The 23,077-nt window shown below is 53.3% G+C and overlaps 2 protein-coding genes across 2 annotated transcripts; one reads left to right on the top strand and one right to left on the bottom strand.

Moving 5' to 3' along the window:
• Positions 1–2,085: 2,085 nt before the first annotated feature.
• Positions 2,086–9,058, bottom strand: LOC122468126 (basic proline-rich protein-like). The gene is made up of 2 exons (XM_043554560.1): positions 8,294–9,058; positions 2,086–2,286 (listed from the first exon to the last, which is right to left on the bottom strand). Exons 1-2 carry the CDS (start codon positions 9,056–9,058, stop codon positions 2,086–2,088), a joined length of 966 nt encoding a protein of 321 aa, XP_043410495.1.
• HSP90AA1 (heat shock protein 90 alpha family class A member 1) lies at positions 8,537–14,405 on the top strand. Its single transcript, XM_043557044.1, has 11 exons — positions 8,537–8,742; positions 9,127–9,288; positions 9,383–9,749; positions 10,110–10,243; positions 10,534–10,854; positions 11,062–11,227; positions 11,384–11,574; positions 11,689–11,836; positions 12,071–12,339; positions 12,732–13,065; positions 13,215–14,405. The coding sequence occupies exons 2-11, from the start codon at positions 9,127–9,129 to the stop codon at positions 13,322–13,324; spliced, it is 2,202 nt and encodes a 733-aa protein (XP_043412979.1). The 5' UTR covers positions 8,537–8,742; the 3' UTR covers positions 13,325–14,405.
• Positions 14,406–23,077: the final 8,672 nt, after the last annotated feature.

Raw genomic sequence — 23,077 nt, 5'->3', positions numbered from 1 at the left:
GAAACTGAGGCTTCAAGAGGAGGACACTTGGGGTGCCTGGGTGGCTCGGTTGAGCATCCAACTCTTGATTTCGGCTCAGGTCGTGATCCCAGGGTCGTGGCATCGACCCCCAAGTTGGGCTCTGCGCGGAGCATGGATTCAGTCTCTCTCTCTCCTTCTGCCCCTCCCCCACTCACACGCTCTCTCTAATAAAAATAAAAAATTAGGAGCGCCTGGGTGGCTCAGTCGATTGAGCCACCAACTTCAGCTGAGCTCACAATCTCGCAGTTCTTGAGTTCGAGCCCTGCATTGGGCTCGCTGCTCTCAGTGCGGGGCGTGCTTCGGAGATCTGCTGCCCCACTCTCTCCCTCTGTTCCTCTCCTGCTCACACTCTCAAAAGTAAATAAACCTCTAGAAAAATATATAAAAATTAAAGTTAAAAAACAAAGAGAAGAGACGCCCCCAAATCAGGAGGAACAGAAGGACAAAGGAGCAGACACCTCTCCCGTGGGGTTCATAAAGGAGTGGGCTTCTCCAGGCAGGTGAATGGGAAGATCAAAGAGCCAAGGATGCTGGGGGGCAGGGAGCCACTTGATTGCAGCAGTTGGGGGTGAGGGGCGAAGCAGCAGGACCAGCTCTTGGAAGGCCTGATAAGCCCAGTTCAGGACCCTATAAGGGAGTCAGCGCTGAAAATGACAACCCCGTTTGTGGCAACGTGGGCAGACCAAGGTGCTCGCCACCTGGTCGGCTGGCCACATGGGCAGGATCCTTACAGGCAGATGACCCCTGCCTCACTGCAGACAGAAAGGAACTGTCAGCCAGGGATGTCATACCTGCTCATTCCCCCAGCCCCAATTTCGGTTTCTGACCCCACCCCACCCCACCCCGGGGGTATCAGAATCAACAGCCCCTCTGGGACCTGTCAGGGCCAGCTGGACCTGTCCTTCCACGGGCTGAGCTAGAAGCTGCATCCGGTGGGTCTCACCTCTGCCCTTGTGATAGAAGGGAGCAGGGGCTAGCTCCCTGATAGCCCCAGAGAGATCCACCCAAGGGAGATCGAGGAGAGGAGCAGGGAAGGCTGGACACAATAACTCTCCATGTTGGCACTCAGACTTTGCCTTTAAAGTCCTTTAAAGGGCCAGCCTTTCTTCGTGTGTGAGGTTTTAGTAGTGAAATACATGCAATTTTTTTTTCATTTCAGAAAACTGCCTCCTGTTTTCTTATAGACAGTTTCTTCCCTGCTCACTGAAAGGCTGGAAGCTTTGCCGTGAACTTTTCAGGGTGAGACATTAATGACGGTGATCCCGACTGGATCTCACATAATTCTCTTTCCTAATTATCTTGTTCGCGAGAAATAAAGAAACAAGAAATCCCTGAAAACGGAAGTCATTTCCAATTAGACCCCAAACAACCCATCAACTGGCCGGTAGATGGCGCCAAAGTGTAGTCACTGCCTTTGGGCCCAAGGGCTCTAACCTGGTGCCTTCAAACACGGACCCCTAGCCTTTCCTTTCCATACCCGGAAGGAAAGCTGTCTGCCCTCTCTGCAGCCCGGTCGGTGGGAGGATGGGGGGGGGGGGGGGGGAGGGGAGAGCGGGCAACGAGGTGAGGAAGACAAAGTCTCATTTTAATTCAGCCCCGTGGGAAGGGGAGGAGGTTTCTAGAGTGAATCTGGCCTGAAGGAGGGGATTTCCCAGCTGAGCTTGGTAGACACGTGCGTGTCCTGTGTCTACCTGGAGAAGAGAAGGGTCTGACAAGGAGAGCTGCTCTGAGGTTCCAGGCATGTTTGGGGGACGACTGAGAGTGGGCAGAGGAGCGTCTGGGAAGGAGGATCGGGGCCAGACCACCAAGTCCTTGCATTGCCGCAATACTCTCTTCGGTGAAGGTGTTTCACCTGAGGGCGATCATTTCGCCTAAGGGGGTCATTCCGGCTGCCTGTGGAGGCTGAGAGAATGGAGGAGGGCGGCTGGAACAGAACCAGAAAACGATGCAGCAACATATTCTTGCCCCTCCCCGCCTTCCTCTGCACCTGCTTCTCGGCTATAATCGTCCTCAATTCCGGGCCACCTGGTCAGGCTGACAGTGCTGCCTCCCCCTGGAGATGGTCTATGGGGGGAGAGGGGGTCCTGCAGCCAGCATTCCAGGCCCCAGAGCACCAAGGTCAGGTGCGGAGATGGGGAGGATGTGGGTCTCGGGCAGAGCGGCAAGGGGCCTGGAGGCGGCATGGGCTGGACAGCCCGGGGCGCGGGTCTTGAACGCCTGTGCAGGGGCTGGCTTGGTGCCCCGGGCCCCTTGGACATTTCCGCCCTGGGAGGTGGGCGGATGAGAACAGGAATGTGGAAGAGGTGAATCCAGCAAGAGCCAGCTAAGGGGGCCAGGGCTTGGAGGCTGAGGGACTGGGGCGGGGTGGGACCCTGAACATGGACGGAAAGGGCATTTTAAAGGAAAAATCCAGCCCACTTGGCAGCTGTCAGAATGTGGGGGCCGAGGGATGAGTCAAAGCTGACTCACAGGGTTTGAAGGTGAGTCAAGGGAAAGTGACGGTGCTTCCAGGAAGTTCGAGACCACGCCCATTCTTTGAGGCCTGAAGCAGTGGCCCAGACTGTCCCACTTGTCATTTGCATGTTTACAGTCTGTCCCTCCCCCACTAGAATGTAAGCCCCTGAAGGCTCGGCCTGAAACTCTTTGCCTGGGGGGTTGGGGGGGCTCATAGGGGGACTGGGAGGCCTGGTGGGGGCTGGTAGGGGGTCACACCGCACCCCCACCAACAGACGCAGCCTCCCCCTGTCGCTCCAAGTTCCCAGCTCTTCACTACACTGAGACCACCTCCTGGGGAAGGCCTTCCAAGCAGATCCAGCGGCCCTCCTTCCCATCCACCCCTCCTGCCACACTCCTGTTCAGCCCCCCAGTCCCGTTCGCTGGATGCCCATCCCCTCGGATGCCCCACAGCCGGTTCAGCCCAACATGGTGACACCAAACAGGCCACCTGCTGCTGTGGCCACTCCAGTGTCCCCCACGCGGGATCCCTCATGTGGGGTCCTGTGGGCTCCTTCACCTCCCCTGGACTGTTCTCTCGCAAGCCTGCCCGTGCCCACCCACCAGCTCGGGGGCTTCCGGCCCTACTCAGCTCTCCCTGGGCCTGACGTCCATGCACGTGGCAGAGTGGGACATCTGAATGCAGGCCCCTGGGGCAGTCGGGCCACGTTTCGAGTCCCCTGGCACAGTGCCCTGCGGGATCTGGCACCCACCTCTTGCTTCGGCTGCGACAGCCACCCTGCCCCCCCGCAGGCTGTGTCCCCCCTCCCACCCACCCCACAGAAAGGCTTTTCCAGCCTCCGTTTCCTTGTCTGCCTTCTCACTCCTCCCTAAGACTCCCGTCTTCCTTCTAGATTTCACTTCTGCAGACGCTGTTCTTTCCCAGATGCCCTCCCCCCTTCCCCCTCCAGCAGCTAACACCACTGTCAGTTCTCAGAGAAGCCTCGGGCAGTGTCCCCACACCCTCCCAGCACTCCTCGGTTTATAAATCTGTGTGTTCACCTGCCGATGGCCTCATGGCTGTCTCCACCACGCATGTAGTGATCCGACGTCACACCCACTGTATCCCAGGGCCTGGACACGGGCTTTCAGTAAACAGGCTTCAAATGGTGCTCGGGGCACCTGGGGGGCTCAGTCGGTTGAGTGTCCAACTCAGGCCATGATCTCACAGTTCGTGGGATCGAGCCCCACGTCTGGCTCTGTGCTGATGAGCATGGAGCCTGCTTGGGATTCTCCCTCTCCCTCTCTCTCCCCCTCCCCCACTTTCTTTTTCTCTCTTTCTCAAAATAAATTAAGAAAAAACAGACGGTTCTCATTGAACAACAGGACACTGTTTCCCCTGTCAAATGGCCACATTCTGCTGACACCAGTGGGAGAGGAGGGCAAGGGAAGGCTTGTCGCACCTCCCTCTGGTGACAGCGTGTGCAAACTGACAGGGAAGTTATCAACCCCATCTGGGACTTCCAGGAATGGCTGCCCAGGCCGGGCCTCCAAGGGCAGGTTAAAACTTGCCGGGAGAAGAATGGTTTGGGTACCAAAGTGCCCCCGGTTTTGTGGTTGGTCAGGGGGAAACTGGCGCGCTGTGTGGAAATCCACTTTAGGACCAACTCGAAAACATACGGCCTGGTCACTCCACGTCCCATCCTTTCACTTCCTGTGGGGCCGTGCTCTCAGCCCTCCCCTTCCCTCCCAAGCAGTGAGCCCAAATCCAGCAGATGGGGCCCAAGTGCAGGACAGCATCACCGTGACCTGGGGCTGTCTCCTCACTCCCCACTAAGAGAACGAACGGCGCATCATCCTTCAAGCATTCACTGCACGCCGGCCCTACGGGCTTTCCCAGCATCCTTCTGTGTCTTCACTGCGATCATCACTAATGTAGAGATGAGAAGACCGAAGCACAGAGAGGTTGGGCAGCTTGCTGAAAGTCACACAGCCAGTAAGGGGCAGGGACAGGGCTCATGGTCCAGAGGCAGACCTGCACTCACGCTCCTCCAAGTCAACTGTGTCTGTTTCCAAAGTATGAACCACTGAATTTCCCTAGATAACTCGATTCTGAACCTATCTCCTTGGTGTTTGCTACACAAGATCAACTCTTAAAAAACAGCGTTGTGACGCATAATCGACATGCAACAAACTGCATGTTAAGCACGACCTGATATGTTTCGACATACTTGTACACCTGTGCAACCGTGCTGCAAATCAGACCGTGAACAGGTGCCTCAGCCTTCCTCGGTGCACCTGTCCCCCTACCCCTGCCTTTGCCACCCCACCCCCACCCCCAGGGCAGCCACAGGTCTGCTTTCTGTCACTAAAGGTTGGCTTGCATTTTCTCAAGTTCCACCAGTGACTGGTACGTTTCCTTCAGTGTAATGACTTTCTATACAGAATATTTACCAGTATATGCCGTAATCTGGGTATAAAACAAGTCCCAATAAATTTGAAAGGATTTGTATCATGGAGACTATGTTCTTCGACCACGATGAAATGAAATACTAGAAATCAGCAACAACAAGATTTTTGGAAAACCTCCAAATATTTAGCAACTAACACATTTATAGATAATCTGTGGGTCAAAGAAGAAATCAAAGGGAAACTGAAAAGTTACTTATTTCGTGCAGTTACCATGTGCCAGGCCCTGTGCTGGGTCATTTCCCAAAACAGACTTTGCTCGCGTAAGGCTCACAACCCTACAAGCACAGTCTTCTCATGCCCATGTTACAGAGGCAGGCGTGTTACAGAGTCAGTGACTTGCCCAGGTCACATGGGCAGGTAGATTCAAGATCTGACACTTGAATCCAGAGCCCCTGGATCCAGAGTCCAGCATTCCAACAGAGTCTTGCGTTCCAGCTTAACAGAGGGACACCGGAGGGTTCAAGTGAAGAAAGAAAGTGGTCAGGTTCCCTGGACAGCAGATCACTTTGGGACCAGTTCCACAAATATTTAGGATGTGGATAGGTGATCAGAACCCAGAGGAGGGAGCAGGAGGAGACTGGGTGGAAAAGGAGGTGAGGGGGGCACGAGAGAGCAGGGGTCAGAGGACTGGCTGCAGTGGAGGAGCACACGCCACGCTGGGGAGGGGGGGGGTCTCACACTCTGAGAACCTATTTATACAGGGGATTGGGCCTGATAGGTAAGTCGGGATGGGAAGGGCCCCTGGGGAGATGGAGGTGACAGTCCACGGGGACATTACTCAGAAGAAAAAAAGAGGGAATGGTGTCCAGGCTTGCATTTTCTAAAGTTCCATCAGTGACTGGTAGGTTTCCTTCAGTGTAATGACTTGTGCGCAGCCCTGTGGGGGTAGTTCACAGTGAAGTTTAGAAAGGAGTGACAAGGAGCATGGGGGACCATAGGCTACAGGGTGGAGACAGGTGCAGTTAGGTGGCTATGGAGGTCTTTTCCACGAGCCACTGGTTGTGGTGACAGGGGTGAGGGGCTTGGGGAGGGAAGTGGACAACGGAGATGGAAAGCAGCAGACGGATTCGAGAGGCATTCAGGAGGCAGAAACGGCAGGGCTCACACCAGATCCCCATGGGGATGCTTGGGCGTTCTAGAAGGTGGTGGGATAGCCGGCTAGCTGAGTAGTGAGTCCCAGAAGACCAGCCAGGTGGGGCAGTGAGTGAGCTCAGTGTCCAGCTGTGGCACTAGAATGGTCCCGGCCCAGGCTTCTCTGTCATCATCTGCACAGAGGTCCTGTTCCAACAGCTCCAGAGAAAGGCCGGAGAGGGGGGCGGGGCAGCCAGCACGCTGTGGTGGAACTGAGGCAGAGATCCCCAGGGCAATGGGGGGTTGGTGTAACCTGTGGCCCAGAGGCCAAGAGGAGGCAGGAGGAGAAAGTTTTTTTACTTAGTAACTAAGGCAGTCAGGAGAGAGCTTGAAAAGGCAGGAGGATGTGGCAGGAGGGAGGGTTATTCAAGTTGGAATCAGCTGGGCAACAACGATCCCAGGAGTGACCTTGGGCTGAGTTCTGTGGAGCGGAGGCAGGTGAAGTCTCCAGAAACCGAGAATGTCATAGCTGGGGCCTTGAATGGCTCACCTACAAGAAACCTGAAACTTCCCCGGGGCTGTGACAGAAGTGGGGTGGAAAGGAAGAAGTGGGCTAGGTCTCCGGGTCGGGAGCAGGAGTGCCCCTGTTCGGTCCAGGTGGAGAGGGCTTTGGCACTGCAAGAGCCAGCCAGCTAACTGCCCCTCCTCCTTGTCTCCTCTCCCCTGCCCCCTCCCGGCCCAGGCTGCAGGGAAAACCCGGGCAAGAGCTCCCAGACACAGATGGGGGTCACAAATAACGTTTTACAAGGTGCCCCAGCAAATGCATAACAACCCCCGCCTCCCCTGACCACGTGGCTGGAAGTTTCCATTCTATTTTTTTAATGCCAGTCAAGACGCCCCTGCCTCGATTTCACACACCCGCGGTGGGTCTCAAGCCCCACTTTGAAAACCCCGTTCGGGGAAGAGTGGGTTTTCCGGGAAATGAGGAAGTGGAAGGAGAGTTCAGTCAGGTTTGTTTACAACGTAAGGAGCTTCCAGATTGTTCCCGGGGGAGGGTGAGGCCGGAGTGCTGGGAGGAGCTAGCGACAAAGGAGCCGAGGGCTGAGCTCTTTTTCTGGGACACACAGTGCTCCAGGCGGGGTCCTTCAAATCGGAAGCCACCTGGTATGGGCTTGGGTGGCGTCCAAGGGCCCCTCCACCCCAAGATTCTTATGACTCTCACCTGCCATTGTTCAAAATCCCTTAGGAATCCCCATTTAGAAATTGGCTTTGGGAGCAAGTTAGTCCCCCAAACCGCGAACTAGATACTTCATATGGATACCTCAAGTTACGTAAAACAGGCAATAAAGGGCTTTACAAAATTCTGGTGGGTGTACTGGGCGAGCACGCATTCGTTCACCGATCCGGAAACTCCAGACTAGTGTGAAGGACACCGTTTCAGGGCAAACCAAAAAGCAAGTAGAGGTGATGGGGATTAAGGAGGGCACTTGTGATGAGCCCTGGATATTGTAAGTGAAGAATCGCTAAATTCTGCTCAAACTAAAGGAAAAGAAAAAAAAAAAAAAAGGTAGAAAGCCCCAAGGGGTGGAGCATGGGTTTGGAGAAGCCAGGCCTAAGGGTCCATGTCAGCATTTCCCCCTGTGCACCGCGTAAGAAAAGGACCAGCCCCCGACCCCAGCCACGGCCTGCGTTTGGAGGTTCCAGGGCAACGGGGGAGAGGCAGGGGATGACCCTGTCACCTGCTGGTGTTCCTCGCTCCTCGTCCCACGGTCAGAACCGGGTCCCTGGAGTCCGACCAGGCTCCAGGGGCTCCCCTGGTCCACACAGACCCCCGCGTCGCTGGAGGCTCCCCTGCTTCAGGGCAGAAACGAGGGGTCGGCCTGGCCACCGCACGCACATGCCCCGGTCACCCCTCACACCTGTCAGGGACCAGCGCCTTGGCACCCCTTAACCAGGCTGTGGGTAGGGGGAGGGGCCTCCTCTGGCGGGCACCTGTTGCCCCACTTCCAGGACCGTGAACCCAGAGTCGCTGCCCCGGCCTTAGAGATGTGGCATGGGACTCCCGAACCCTCGGCCGTAGCCCCAGCCCCGAGCCTCTGATCACTGCCCCAGGCGTATACCTGCGGGCCGGACTCCTCTCTCCCCGAGACCCTGACCCCGGCCTCAGAGCCCTAGAACTGGCCCGGGGCCCCTGGTGGCTGGCGCCGAGGGTCCCGAAGCCTACACCGCTTGGGGACACCGTCTAAGAAGGGCAAATTACTTCTACAGACTTCAGAGAGGCAACGGCTGCGGATACCCGGTCCCGGGCCTGGGTGGCGCCACTGCGCCCGCGCGCGCCGAGCTCGCGGCGCACGCCCGGGGTGGAGGGGGCAGGGGCGCCGGCGGGAGGCAGGGCTGGGGGCGGTAGCCCCGGAAGGCGCCAGACCTTCGCGAGAATTCCGGGCTGCGCAGGCGCACGGAGACGGGCGCGGGGACGCGCGCGGCGGCCGTTGGGGGTGGAGCGCTCGGGGCGGGCCCGCGCGCGCCCGGGGGAGGGGCGGGGCCGTGGCCAGGGCGCAGGCGCAGGCGCGCGGCCGCGGCGGCGGTTGGGGAGGGTTCTTCCGGAAGGTTCGGGAGGCTTCTGGAAAAGGCGCCGCGCGCCGGGCGGGCCCGCGTCTATATAAAGGGAGCGCGGGGGCGGCGCGCCAGTTGCTTCTGCGTCCTGGTGCTGCGTCGTCGCGGAGCCCGTGTGGTCCTTTAGCCGAGGTGAGGGGGCGACTGGGGGGGTGCCTGTGGGGGGGGGCGGCGGGCGCGGAGGCGGCTCCCGGGGGGGTCCCCGGGCCCCGCGGGGCGGCGCGGCACTACTCTGGGCGGCGGAGGCCTCTGGCCTGCTGCGGCCTCGACCCCCGCCCGCGTACGAGGGCCCGGAGGCCCGGAGGGGCGGTGGGGAGGGCGCGCCGCGGGGACCCCCGCCCGGCCGCGGCCCCGGCGCTCCGGCTCCGGGTGGGGGTCCCCGCGGGCCTGCGGCGCCCGTTGGCGGCGTGCGCGCGGGCCTCGGCGTCGCAGCTGGAAATGAGGTCATCCTTTGTCGGCGGGCCGGGCCTCCCGGAGGCCTGTGGCGCCGCGTAACCGGCCCCGCGGCCTCTGCAGATGCCCGAGGAAACCCAGACCCAAGACCAGCCGATGGAGGAGGAGGAGGTGGAGACGTTCGCCTTCCAGGCGGAGATCGCCCAGTTGATGTCCCTGATCATCAACACTTTCTACTCGAATAAAGAGATTTTCCTGCGCGAGCTGATTTCCAACTCATCCGATGTGAGTGTTGGCTTGGGGAACGGGGTCGCGGTCCCCCTGTGTGCGTCCCACCCTCCGGGAGCTCTGTGCTCACCGGCATGTGTTTCTCTGATAGGCCCTGGACAAAATCAGATACGAGAGCTTGACTGATCCCAGCAAGTTAGATTCCGGGAAAGAGCTGCACATTAATCTCATTCCAAACAAGCAAGATCGAACCCTCACTATTGTGGATACCGGGATTGGCATGACCAAGGCCGATTTGATCAATAATCTCGGTACTATCGCCAAGTCTGGGACCAAAGCGTTCATGGAAGCTTTGCAGGCTGGCGCAGATATTTCTATGATCGGCCAGTTTGGTGTCGGGTTCTATTCTGCCTATTTGGTTGCCGAGAAAGTGACGGTGATCACCAAGCATAACGATGATGAGCAGTACGCCTGGGAGTCTTCTGCAGGAGGGTCGTTCACAGTCAGGACTGATACAGGTAGGCACCTGGTGGAATGATTTACTCGGTCACGCGGGGGAGGGTCGGGTGCTGTAGGAAGGGGGCCCTTGAAGATGCTGTGGAATTGGCAAAAATTCGTTGGCTTCTTTGGGAGCATGCCTGGTGAGCACATGATGGTGCGATGGTAGGGATCTGGTTACTGATGTTGCTGGGGCAAGGCAGTTAAACGCCCATGGGACGCCTTTCATCCACAGCAGTGTTAACCCCCTTTCCTAAACGTGCTCAGAAGCTGTTGGGTGTGGATGGCATTGGGAGCTGAATTGTGATTCCCCCCCCCCCCAACACTTTGGTTTGCCCATTCAGATTGAGGTGGAGTCCGCTTTTTTCCTTCCTTTACAGGTGAACCTATGGGTCGAGGAACAAAGGTTATCTTGCATCTGAAAGAAGACCAAACGGAATACCTGGAGGAAAGAAGAATAAAGGAGATTGTGAAGAAACACTCCCAGTTTATCGGCTATCCTATCACTCTCTTTGTGCGTGTCCTTGTTTTTTATGTAAAGTTAACAAACTAAGGTGGTTCTTGAATCTACTACTGAGGGAAAAATCCAAACTTGTGTTGACCCGGCTAGTCTGAAGTTCTGTTGTACTATTAAGGTACCCAGGATTGTTTAGGTAGCCGCGTTAAACGTTACTGAGTGGTTTTCTGGTTATTTAACCAAACCTTTGAGCGTGGCTGATTAATTTGGGCTTTGGTTATAAGCGCACACGCTCCATTTAGTTCCAGAATGCAAAAGGTGACGTGATCTCCCATGTTCTTTTGAAGGTGGAGAAGGAGCGGGATAAAGAGGTCAGTGATGACGAGGCTGAAGAAAAGGAAGAGAAAGAGGAAGAAAAAGAAAAGGAAGAGAAGGAGTCCGATGACAAGCCTGAAATAGAAGATGTTGGTTCCGATGAGGAGGAGGAAGAAAAGAAGGACGGAGACAAGAAGAAGAAGAAGAAGATCAAGGAGAAGTACATCGATCAAGAAGAACTGAACAAGACCAAACCCATTTGGACCAGAAACCCTGACGACATTACTAACGAAGAGTACGGAGAATTTTACAAGAGCTTGACCAACGACTGGGAGGATCACTTGGCAGTGAAGGTGAGTGTCAAAGTGCTTCAGAGCTGGTCTGCTTCTGCAGGTGGCTTGTCGGAACTTGTCAAATCGAGGGTCGTAGCTGAGCACTTGGCCATCCCAGCCCTTGACCTCTCTCTCTGGAAGTGCTTTCGGTTGTCGCCGCGAGGGTTCTAGTTGAAGTCAAAGTCGCTTGCGTCATTGCTTGATGGTTTGGCGTGTGTTTTGTTACAGCATTTTTCGGTCGAAGGACAGTTGGAATTCAGGGCCCTGCTTTTTGTCCCAAGACGTGCTCCCTTTGACCTGTTTGAAAACAGGAAGAAAAAGAACAACATCAAGCTGTACGTGCGCAGAGTTTTCATCATGGATAACTGCGAGGAGCTGATCCCGGAATACCTGAGTGAGTACCGAGGACGATCGGGTGTGAAGTCCGAGCGTGGGGACCTCTCCGCTCCGGGGCGTTGGTTCGGGCCTGTGGGGCAGGAAATCCCCTTCGGTTTTTGGGGTGTAGGAGTTTGTTGATTTTTGTCCCGGGGACGACTTTATTTTTTCCCAGATTTCATTAGAGGTGTGGTGGACTCCGAGGATCTTCCCCTGAACATTTCCCGGGAGATGTTGCAGCAGAGCAAGATCTTAAAAGTTATCCGCAAGAATTTGGTCAAAAAGTGCTTAGAACTCTTCACCGAACTGGCCGAAGACAAAGAGAACTACAAGAAGTTTTACGAGCAGTTCTCTAAGAACATTAAGGTTCGTGGAAAGAGCCTGATCCTTCCCAGCGGTAATCAGACCGGCTTCTCTGGTTCTCGGTGACTTTTTTTTTTTTTGACACGGAGGAGACTTGACGCGAACGTTGTCTTTCAGCTCGGAATCCACGAGGACTCCCAGAACCGGAAGAAGCTGTCGGAGCTGTTGCGCTACTACACGTCTGCCTCTGGTGACGAGATGGTGTCTCTCAAGGACTATTGCACCAGGATGAAGGAGAACCAGAAGCACATCTACTACATCACAGGTGAGCGAGCGGCGTGCCGTCGTGGCCTCGTTCCGGGCACCGCCTGGCGACCGTGGGTGTGTTCCCTAGGCTCGTGGGGTCCCGTGTCAACTCCTGGGTACTAACCGCGGCCAGACCACGTGCGCCACGTCTGTGGGCGCGTCTGTGGTTCGAGCTGACGAGACTGGGAAAAGTCCGGAGGAAGCGACACCGCTTCCTGTTAAGCGAAGGTGTAACTTTCTACTAATGCCCCAGGGGAGACCAAGGACCAGGTGGCAAACTCGGCCTTTGTGGAGCGTCTTCGGAAGCACGGTCTGGAGGTGATCTATATGATCGAGCCGATCGATGAGTACTGTGTCCAACAGCTGAAGGAATTTGAGGGGAAGACTTTAGTGTCCGTCACCAAAGAGGGCTTGGAACTTCCAGAAGATGAAGAAGAGAAAAAGAAACAGGAAGAGAAGAAGACAAAGTTTGAAAACCTGTGCAAGATCATGAAGGACATCTTGGAGAAAAAAGTGGAAAAGGTGGGTGAACGTGGTTTCCTTCTCCTTGGGTTTCCTAATTGTGGGCGTGATCTTGAAAGGCCCGTAGGTGTTTTTCAGGTTGTCCGAACATACGGCCCCTTTCTCCCAAGTTCCCTCGGCTTTTACACAAGTTGTGTTTTTACACTAGTTGTGTTCCACTAGGACACAAGTGGAAAATTAGGCCCATTAAATGAGCAGGAAGGCCCTCTACCGTCTTGAAGGAGCTAAAAGGTGTCAGGATGTGCAGGAAGAGGGTCGTGGGTACTTGGGTCTGCATGTGGTGTTTCGCATTTTGGGAATACAGTAGCGGGAGTCCCTTCGTCCGTTTTATGATAAAACTGTGGTAGAGGGACTTTTCTAGACCCAGTCCTCACTTGGCGTTTTCATTGCAGGTGGTTGTGTCCAACCGACTGGTGACCTCCCCGTGCTGCATTGTCACGAGCACGTACGGCTGGACGGCGAACATGGAGAGGATCATGAAGGCCCAGGCCCTAAGGGACAACTCCACCATGGGCTACATGGCAGCGAAGAAGCACCTGGAGATCAACCCCGACCACTCCATCATCGAGACTTTGCGGCAGAAGGCGGAGGCGGACAAGAACGACAAGTCCGTGAAAGACCTGGTCATCCTGCTCTACGAAACCGCGCTCCTGTCCTCCGGCTTCAGTCTGGAAGACCCACAGACACACGCTAACCGGATCTACAGGATGATCAAACTTGGTCTGGGTAAGCTTTGCCAGGCACCCTGTGTGAGAAACCCCTTAGGGTCCCCTGACAAAGAGGTCATCTCGCAAGAGCCCCCCTGAGAGTGGCGCCGGGCTGACGCCATGCGCCGGTTCGGGACCGTGTAACCTGAGGGTTTCCTTTCCGAAAAGGTATCGACGAAGATGACCCCACTGCCGACGACAGCAGTGCTGCGGTGACTGAGGAGATGCCACCCCTAGAAGGCGACGACGACACGTCGCGCATGGAAGAAGTCGACTGAGCACCGCCCTGAGGATTCCTTGTATATGTACTCGATGCTTTATCCCGTTCCCTCCGACGATCTATTTTCAAGGATGTTTTTCTTTATTTTTGTTAACGTTTTAAAAATCTGTAAGGCATGACGAGAGCTACTTACGGGGAAGATAAGATTTCTTTCTGTTCGAGTGTGATACTGTGATGCGTAGAAACTAAAGCCCGGGTAGTTGTTTTGTTTTTTTGGGTTTTTTTTTTTGTTTTTTGTTTTTTTTTTAGTGCCACGCTGGCTGCTCTTCCAGGACAAGGTAACGTTTGTCGCAAGGTGTACGTAACCTCCCGTGAACCGCGTGGTCTGAAGCGTTCGCGACAAGTGGATTCCCTAGTAAGACCAAACTCGTCTGTCACTGAAGTGTTCTGAGCTATACCTTGGTGTTTAAAAGAAAAATCTTGGTTGAAACAACTTTCACCTTCTAGGATTTACTTTCCAAATCTTCTGTCCCCTGTAGTTATTTGCTGCATGTACCAGGCCTCTAGAAACTAGCGTGTTAAACCGAACCAACTTGATGGGAGTAACTATAGGGCTCGTTTTCCAAAGAGAAGAGCGTTGTTTAGAGTAGCGAAATTCGAAGGCTGCTTAGGCGCGTTGTAAAGCTGTTGGGGAAGTAACTCCACAAGTTTCGTGAGTGGAAATGTAGTGCTCGAGACACATTCTGCTTTAAAAGGTTGTAACAAATACAAACAAGTTTAAAAAAAGCTCTGCGAAAATGTTTTGTGTGGGGAAGTGGGGTTCCAAGATACAGGGCGGCCCCGGGTTGTAAAAAATTGGGGTGCACACGTGCCTGCTGGGAGACGGAGGGCGGTGGTTGACGTTGCCGGCCTGAAGTCGTCTGTGACCTTCCCAGTGCGCGCTCAGGTGGCGGCTCTGGGGTCGGGAGCATATTCTGGAACCACACGGAAGAGAAGGGACCGTCACACAACACGCGTTCTGTGTCCCGTGTTACATTTCCTAATGACTCCTTTCTCCTTGGATTTTTACGTCCAAACGGCTTTTCTGTAGTGTTTGTAAGACCTGCCTTATGCCCTAAATATAGCTCCTTAATACCTCAGCCTTGTGTCTCCCGCGTTCTTTAGCAACTCTAATTCCATCCCATCTGAAATCCGCTTACTCTCTGGCTCTCCACTGAGCCTCCGGCGGGATGCGTGGAGGGTGGTCTCTGACCCCTGTGAGCAGCAGCAGGCGGGGTGGGGAGAACCGGCCGGGTCGGTGGGGTTCCCCGCCGGGAGCAGCAGGGACTAAATCAGCCTTCCGGTCCTAAAGCTGAGTGGTTTTGGTTTTGGCACGTGGGTGGTAGTGGGTCCACACGGGATTTGGGGGCGAAGATCACCTGCAGACCGTGACCGTGACGTAGAATCTAGGGGGATGGGCTGGGAGAGAACTTGGGGCGGTGGAAGGACAGCTGCTAAGTGCCAGGTGAACGGAAGTCACGTTCGATCCTTAAAATCCCCTGAGGTAGAGCTTCCTCTCCTCCCGCAAACGGGAGTTGCTTACATGGAGGGCTCAGTATCTGAGTCCAGGTTGATCCCCAAAGTTGTTTGGCTGTTCTGCATTTAGGGGAAGATGTTCCCAGTTAGGAGGGAGCGGAAGTGGCCGGTAGGAGGCCTTGAAGGGCAAGTTTCTCCCTAGTCTGGTAAGAAAGCTGAAGCCCGCAGGAAGAGGTGTTCGAGGGAATCCACAAAGGGAGAACCTGCGTGTAAGTGATCCAACTGAACGCCTCCTCCCTGGGTCACTGAGAAAGCGCTCAAGGCAGGTGTGTGCTGTGTCTAGAACCATCACCCAGTGACGCCATGTGGCACCCCCCCCCCCCCGAAGATGGGTGCTCCACGCGGCGGGGGAGATGCAGAGGTGGCCTCAAAATCCAGTGTTGCTTCACACCTTCCGGAACTGGTCCCATCTGAGGAAAGGTGAAGGCTTTTCCCAGGTTACGTGGCTATCTGATGCACAACCGGCAAGGACGCTACAAGGACGGAACCGGAACCATATGTGAATTTAAGCAAAACCCTAAGATAGGCGATCAACACACAGAAATCCGTTGAACTTAGCGTCAAGCTGTTGTTAACTCTTGAAAGACTCGGTAACAAGCTAAACAAATTTTACAAAGGTTTTGCAAGACTTGCCCACCAAACACTGCGGAGCGGAGAGAGGGAACGTTCGGCATTGGAAAACAATAGTAGGATGGGGTGCCTTGCTAGAAGTGTCCTACGTGAAAGAAGCCAGACAAAACTACATGGTCTGATTCTTTTTCACAAAGTTCTAGAAAAGGCAGGAGGTGGGTCAGCAGGGTGCTTAGGGCCAGAAGTCCTGGTGGGGGTTGACTACAGAGGGACAAGAGGGGACTTTGGGGGAGCGCTGGAAGTCCAGAAACCTGATGAGGTGATGACTGCATGACTATATTAAAATCCACCGACCTGAGGGGCGCCTGGGTGGCTCAGTTAAGCATCCAACTTCCCCTCAGGTCATGATCTCACGGTCCGTGGGTTTGAGCCCCGCGTTGGGCTCTGTGCTGACCGCTCAGAGCCTGGAGCCTGCTTCAGATTCTGTGTCTCCCTCTCTGTCCCTCCCCTGCTTGTGCTCTGTCTCTCTCAAAAATAAACTTAAAAAAAAATTTTTTTAATCCATTGAGTTGAAAATGGGTGAATTTTAACGGTGTCTTTTATTTAAATAGCAAATGAAAACAAGTATGGAAGGCAGTCTCATGGTGTTCAAAAGTGACCTTAAGCAAGTCACTGGGCCTCCCACACCTCTGAACTCATTTGTAAATTAGAAATAATAATGCCTGGGGGCGCCTGGGTGGCTCAGTAGGTTAAGCTTCTGACTTCGGCTCAGGTCATGTTGTCACGGTTGGTGGGTTCGAGCCCTGCGTGGGGCTCTGTGCTGACAGCTCAGAGCCTAAAGCCTGCTTTGGAATCTGTCGCCCTCTCTCTCTGCCCCCCTCCAGCTCACGTTCTGTCTCTCAAAAGTAAATACACATTTAAAAAAAGAAAAAACTGCCTGAAAGAAACCCCTGGCACTTTCTAGGTAGTGGGCTCAACAGGTGCCTGGTGAACAAGTGCTCAGTGACACGGCTTGTACTGGAAAGGACTCTCAGGGCCTTTCCTGCCAGTCCTACGAGGTCGCCTCGCTCAGGCTCCCTTCTGCCCCACGCTGCTGGGGGCTGTAATCGAGCCCCAGCCTGACCGAAGCCTCATGCCCTGCGGGAAGTTTTCTTCCACTGCTTTGCCCTCATTCTCTCTCCGTCTTCTCAGCTGTTAGGAATTCCTAGCAGGCACACGTTCATCAAGTTTGTATTGAGTCCCCACTAAGAACTAGCCCAGCATGGCTCGGTGGGCCACACACGAAAAGGGCGTCCTTGCAGAAGGCCAGCTGACCTATGGCGGCCACCGTGAAGGCCACGGCGTCTCCAGCTGAGGTACCAGCACAGCAAGGAGGGGCTCTGTGGTGGGAGCGGTCCTGCAGAAGCTTCTAGAAGAGGTTGACCGCTGACATAAAGCTGGACACTTGGTCTGGGGAAGGGACTCACACACACGGTCCTAGAGACAAGGAAGCTGGAGGGTGAAAAAGTGAGTGACTGTGGGCCTTGGACACCAGCCATTAGCCACGGCCTCAGACCGGGATCAGATGGAGACTCTGGCTGACAGCTGACCTGGTGGGAAGGCAGTAGCCCGTGGGCGGCCTCTTCAAAATAGCGGGGCCTGGGCCCACCCCTGGAGGAATGGCCTGAATACCAGGAAGTGGTAAGGCAGTTACGCCATCTTGTCCCTTGTGGTTGCCTGGTCTTCATCCCAGTGGCCCCTTACTCCATGCAAGCCCACCCCGTCCCACCCGCGGGGGAAGAGGTGCCAGGGGGCAGGCGCGCGGGGCCACCTGGGGGGACAGCACGAGAGTGAGAGCACGCCGACTGCCACTCGGTCGTCTCTGAGGACCGAGGACAGGGAGGCAAGTCCTCCAAAGATGGCAGTTCAGCGAGAGCCAGCTCAAGCTGTCCTGAGTTTGAATTAGCCACCTTTCTCTGTTTTGTTCACTATCTGCCCCAAATACGCACGACAGCGTGTGGCAGTCAAGTGTTTGCTAATAAACCAGCCAGAGCACTTCAGTTTACACGCACACGCTCAGTTTCCAATTTCTTCTATTTTTTCTTTTTATTCTGGGATTTCCTTTTTTTTCATGTTTATTTATTTTGAGAGAGAGAGCGAGCATGAGCAGGGGAGGGGCAGAGAGAGGGAGAGAGAATCCCAAGCAGGCTCCATGCTGTCAGCGCAGAGCCCGATGAGGGGCTCAGTCCCACCGATCGTGAGATCGTGACCTGAGCTGAAATCGAGTTGGATGCCTCGCTGACTGAGCCACCCAGGCGCCCCGGATTTGGGGGTTTCTTAGACACGTGCACAAGCAGAGAAAGAGAGAGTAACAAATGTTGGTGACGATGTGGAGAAATCGGGACCCTCCTGCACCGCCGCTGGGAATGTGAAACGGCGCTGCTCTGGAAAACAGTCTGGCAGTTTCCTTGAGAAGTTAAACAGAGACTTGCCGTTGGATCCAACGATTCCCCACTGCGTGTCCCCCCAGGAGAAATGAAAATGTTCACGAAAATGTCCACGCACGTTTTCGTAGCCTTAGAACAGCTAAAAGGTGGAAACAAACTAAATGTCCATCGACACAGGAACAGATAAACCAAGTGTGATCCGTACAATGGAAAATCGTTCCAGATATCGTATTATTGTCATAAAAAGGTATGTATGAAGTGCTGATCCATACCACAACATGGATGGAAGCTGACAACGTGCTAAGTGGAAGAAGCCAGTCACAAAAGGCCACATGTTTATTGTAGGATCCCACTGACACGAAATTTCCAGAACAGGCAAATGCATGGGGGCAGAAAGAAGGTGCATGGGTGCATGGGCTGGGGCTGCAGGGGAGGGCGGCTGAGGATGACCGCTGAGGACTAGAGAGTTTCTTTCTGAGGCGCTCCAAGTGTTCTAAAATTGATTTCAGTGGGGCACCTGGGTGGCTCAGTTGGTTGGGCGACCGACTTCGGTTCAGGTCATGATCTCGCGGTTCGTGGGTTCAAGCCCTGCGTCGGGCTCTGTGCTGACAGCTCAGAGCCTGGAGCCTGTTTCAGATTCTGAGTCTCCCCCTCTCTCTGCCCCTCCCCTGCTCATGCTCTGTGTCTGTCTCTCAATAATAAATACACGTTAAAAAATTTTTTAATTGATTACAGTGACGGTTGAATAACTGATTATACTCAAAAATCACTGAAGCATACGCTTTTTTTTTTTAATGTTTATTTTTGAGAGAGAGAGAGAGAGAGCACGAACTGGGGAGGAGCTGGGGACAGAGGATCCGAAGCGTGCTCTGAAGTGACAGCAGAGAGTCTGACGCGGGGCTCAAATTCACAAACCGTGAGATCATGACCTGAGCTGAAGTTGGACGTTCAACTGACCAAGCCACCCAGGTGACCCTGAAGTACACGCTTCAAATGGATGAATTGTACAGTATGTGAATTGGATCTCAATAAAGCTGTCATTTTGGGGTCGCCTGGGTGGCTTACTTGGTTAAACGTCCAGCTCTTGACTTCAGCGCAGGTCATGATCTCATGGTTCGAGGGTTCAAGCCCCGCATCAGGTTCTGTGCTGACGGCTCAGAGCCTGGAGCCTGCTTCTCTCTCTGCTCCTCCCCCGCTCATGCTCTGTCTCTCTCTGTCTCCAATAAATAAACATTAAAAACATTTTTTTAAATTTTTTTTTTCAACGTTTTTTTTATTTATTTTTTGGGACAGAGAGAGACAGAGCATGAACGGGGGAGGGGCAGAGAGAGAGGGAGACACAGAGTCGGAAACAGGCTCCAGGCTCTGAGCCATCAGCCCAGAGCCTGACATGGGGCTCGAACTCACAGACCGCGAGATCGTGACCTGGCTGAAGTTGGACGCTTAACCGACTGCACCACCCAGGTGCCCCCAAAACATTTTTTTTTAATGGTCAAAATGGCAAATTTTTTTAACACACACTGTTGACAGACCCCGGCTTCTTCCCACCCCGGCCACTCCGGTCAAAGAGCCCATCCAAAGCGTGTGACTGGCTGAGGCTCGTTATGCGGCTTGTCCCAGGGGCAAGGGAGGCTGGGACACAGGCCTCTGGCCTCCCGTGGTGGGACTGTCCCCAGAACAGCGGTGGGCAACTCAAAACTGCCGGCTGCCCCCTCTAGAGGCCTCCACGCGCCCCTTCACCCGGGACGGTCTTCGTGCCCCTCTGCACCAGGCAGGTGGCCTCCTTCACAAAAGCCCCTGCCACGCTCTCCCTTTCTCTCCGGCGTTTGTCCCCAGTGTCCCTTAAGGCTTCGTTGATGGTCTCGCCTTTCCACGGCCCCATCTGCCCACGAAGGAAGGCACGGGCCCCGTGTGCCCGCCGCCAGCCTGGCGCACCTGATACATACTTGTGGAGTGAATGGATAACCGGTAGATTTAACGGCTATTTCCCCCTTTCTGTGTCGACGGCAATTTGTGTAACTAATTCTGTACAACTCGGGAGGCTTTTTGTTCCCTTTTCCAAGCCTTCCAGATCTACTCAAACCTTTGAAAGTGTGATTACAGATTATTCTTCTATAGGAAGGAACATGGCTTCACCTCCCCGGGAGGAACATTCCAGGAGGCAGAGCTCTTAGTGAGTCACGGTATATTAATAGCACCATCAAACTCTGAACAAAGATTCCATGATGTTATTGCAAAGCCAGCAAGCTGAGCGTATTGTCTGCCAAGTGTATCTGTCTGCTCGGAACATACGTTAGCTTCTTACGGAAGTTCTTTAAGGCTTCAACACTTGACCAGTGACGTTCTAGGGCTTGAAATGTAGTCCAAAAACCAACACCGTGTGTGTTTTTTTTTTAATTCCAGGTTTAAAAATAACGAACAAATCAGAGTGAAGAAAGAAAAAAAGGATAAATCAGCTATCTGCTTTTTTTTTTAAGGTTTTATTTTTATTTTTAAAGTTATCTTGGGTCCCTGGGTGGCTCAGTTGGTTAAGCATCCAACTCTTGGTTTGGGCTCAGGTCAAGATCTCACGGTTGGCGAGTTCGAGCCCCGCATTGGGCTCCACGTGACAGTGCAGGGCCTACTTGGGATTTTTCTCTCTCCTCTCTCTCCCCATCCCCAACTGTCTCTGTCTCTCCCAAAATAAATCAATAAACTTAGATTTTTTTTTTAAATGTGTTTAAATAAATAAATAAATACATAAATAAATAAATGTAATCTCTACACCCAATGTGGGGCTCGAACTTCCAACTCCAAGGTCAAGATTGCATGTTCTCTCACTGAGCCAGCCAGGTGCCCCTCAGCTACCTGCTTTTTAAAATAGTTGAACCAGGGCGCCTGGGTGGCTCAGTCGGTTAAGCATCCGACTTCGGCTCGGGTCATGATCTCACGGCTTGTGAGTTTGAGCCCCGCATCGGGCTCTGGCCTGACAGCTCAGAGCCTGGAACCTGCTTCAGATTCTATGTCTCCCACTCTCTCTGCTCCTCCCCTGCTCATGCTCTGTCTGTCTCTCTCTCTCTCAAAAGTAAAAAAAAAAAAAAAAAAAAAAAAATTTTAAATAGTTGAACCGATGAAACCAATAAAACACTTAATATTTGAATTCCATTCATTGTGGATATAGCAAAGCACGCTATTTTGCAACTCCCCTACATCCTATGGATTCTTCTGTCTCAATGCCCTTCCTTAGCCTGGAAGTTCAGCAGACATGTGAGAAGGTCTCTGGTGATCACAAAAGGGGAACCGAATACAAGGAGGTACATTTTACACCCATCAGAATGGCAGAAATTTAAGTCAGACATCACCAAATTTTGGCTAGAGTCTGGCAAACGGGCACTCACGTGTAGCCCTGGTGGGAGTGTGAACGGATAATCACGCTGGAGAGCAATTTGGTGTCTCTAAGGAAGAACTTACTTCCCCTTCTTGGCTAGTGCTAGAGAAAGTCTTACCCACCTGCACAAGGGGAAATGTCCAAGAATGTTCTTTGCAAGACTGCAGTATGGAAACATTGGACATAGCCTAATTGTCCAATAAATGGGGACTCTCCTGGTAACTAGTTAATAGGAAATACAGGAGAGAGGGGGATAGAGGGACAAGCTAAACAACACTTTGAGAAAGCAGCCAGACAAAACCAGAAGATTCTGCAGGATATCTGGCCTGGTCTCTTCCATAAATCCATGCCATTAAAACAAACTAAAACAGCTCTAGGTTAGAAGAGACTTGAGGGATACAACCAGTCTTAGCCTACAGGCCAGGTGGTACCACGGGGCAGGGAGGCCGGGCATGCGATATGGCCCACTTGGGGAAGGTATTTCTACCTGGATGGTGGAGGCCGCGGGTGCTCCGGCATTCTTGCCCAGGGCTCCGGTTCCTCGGTGGGATTTCTATTTCCCTTCTTTTCTCCTTATTTTCTTAGTTCTTTCTTTTTGGCTCTACATATGTGACTTTCAAAGGTACAAGTAGATAGAATAGTATGGAAGCTCACGTGCCTATCATTGTCCAGTCAACGGATCATGGCCATTTGGGCCCATCCACACCGCAGGAACCCTCCGTCATCCACCCCCCCCCCAGGCTTTCTGAAGCAATTCCTGAATTTCATCGTATCCTTTATTTTTGTTACTTTTTATTTAAATTCTAGTTAGTTAACATATAGTGTAACAATGGCTTCAGGAATGGAATTTAATGATGCATCACTTACATATAACACCCAGTGCTCATCCCAACAAGTGCCCTCCTTAATGCCCATCCCCCATTTAGCCCATCCCCTCACCCAACACCCCACCAGCAGCCCTCAGTTCGTTCTCTGTATTTAAGAGCCTCTTATGGTTTGCCTCCCTCTTTCTCTTTATCTTATTTTTCCTTCTCTTCCCCGTGTTTATCGGTCTTTGTTTCTGAAATTCTACATATGAATGAAATGATACGATATTTGTCTTTCTCTGCCTGATTTATATCGTTTAGCATGATACCCTCTAGTTCCATCCACATTGTTGCAGATGTCAAGACTTCATTCTTTTTGATCGCTGAGTAATATTCTTTTGTGTGTGTGTGAATATACATATATATATTACATCCTCTTTGTCCATTCATCGGTTGATGGACATTTGGACTCTTTCCATCATTTGGCTATTGTTGATAGTGCTGCTATAAATTATGGGGTACATGTGCCCCTTCGAATTGGCATTTTTGTGTCCTTTGGATAAATACTTAGTTGTGCCAATGCTGGGTCATAAGGTGCCTCTAGTTTTAATTTTTGGCAGAACCTCCATACTGTTCTCCGGAGCGTTGCACCAGTTTGTATTCCTACCAACAAGGCAAAAATGCTCCCCCTTCTCCGCATCCTTGCTGTCATCGGTTGGTTCTTTTTTTTTTTTTTAACGTTTATTTATTTTTGAGACAGAGAGAGACAGAGCATGAACGGGGGAGGGTCAGAGAGAGAGGGAGACACAGAATCAGAAGCAGGCTCCAGGCTCTGAGCCATCAGCCCAGAGCCCGACGCGGGGCTCGAACTCATGGACCGTGAGATCGTGACCTGAGCTGAAGTCGAACGCTTAACTGGGCCACTGAGGCGCCCCCATCTGTTGGTTCTTGAGTTGTTCATTTTAGCCATCCTGACAGGTGTGAGGTGGTATCTCTCTGTGATTTGGATTGGTATTTCCCTGATGATGAGTGATGTTGAGCATCTTTTCATGCGTCTGTTGGCCATC

This window comes from Prionailurus bengalensis, chromosome B3 (assembly GCF_016509475.1).
Source record: "Prionailurus bengalensis isolate Pbe53 chromosome B3, Fcat_Pben_1.1_paternal_pri, whole genome shotgun sequence".
Lineage (NCBI taxonomy): Eukaryota > Metazoa > Chordata > Mammalia > Carnivora > Felidae > Prionailurus > Prionailurus bengalensis.
This window is presented reverse-complemented; position numbering and strand designations above follow the sequence as displayed.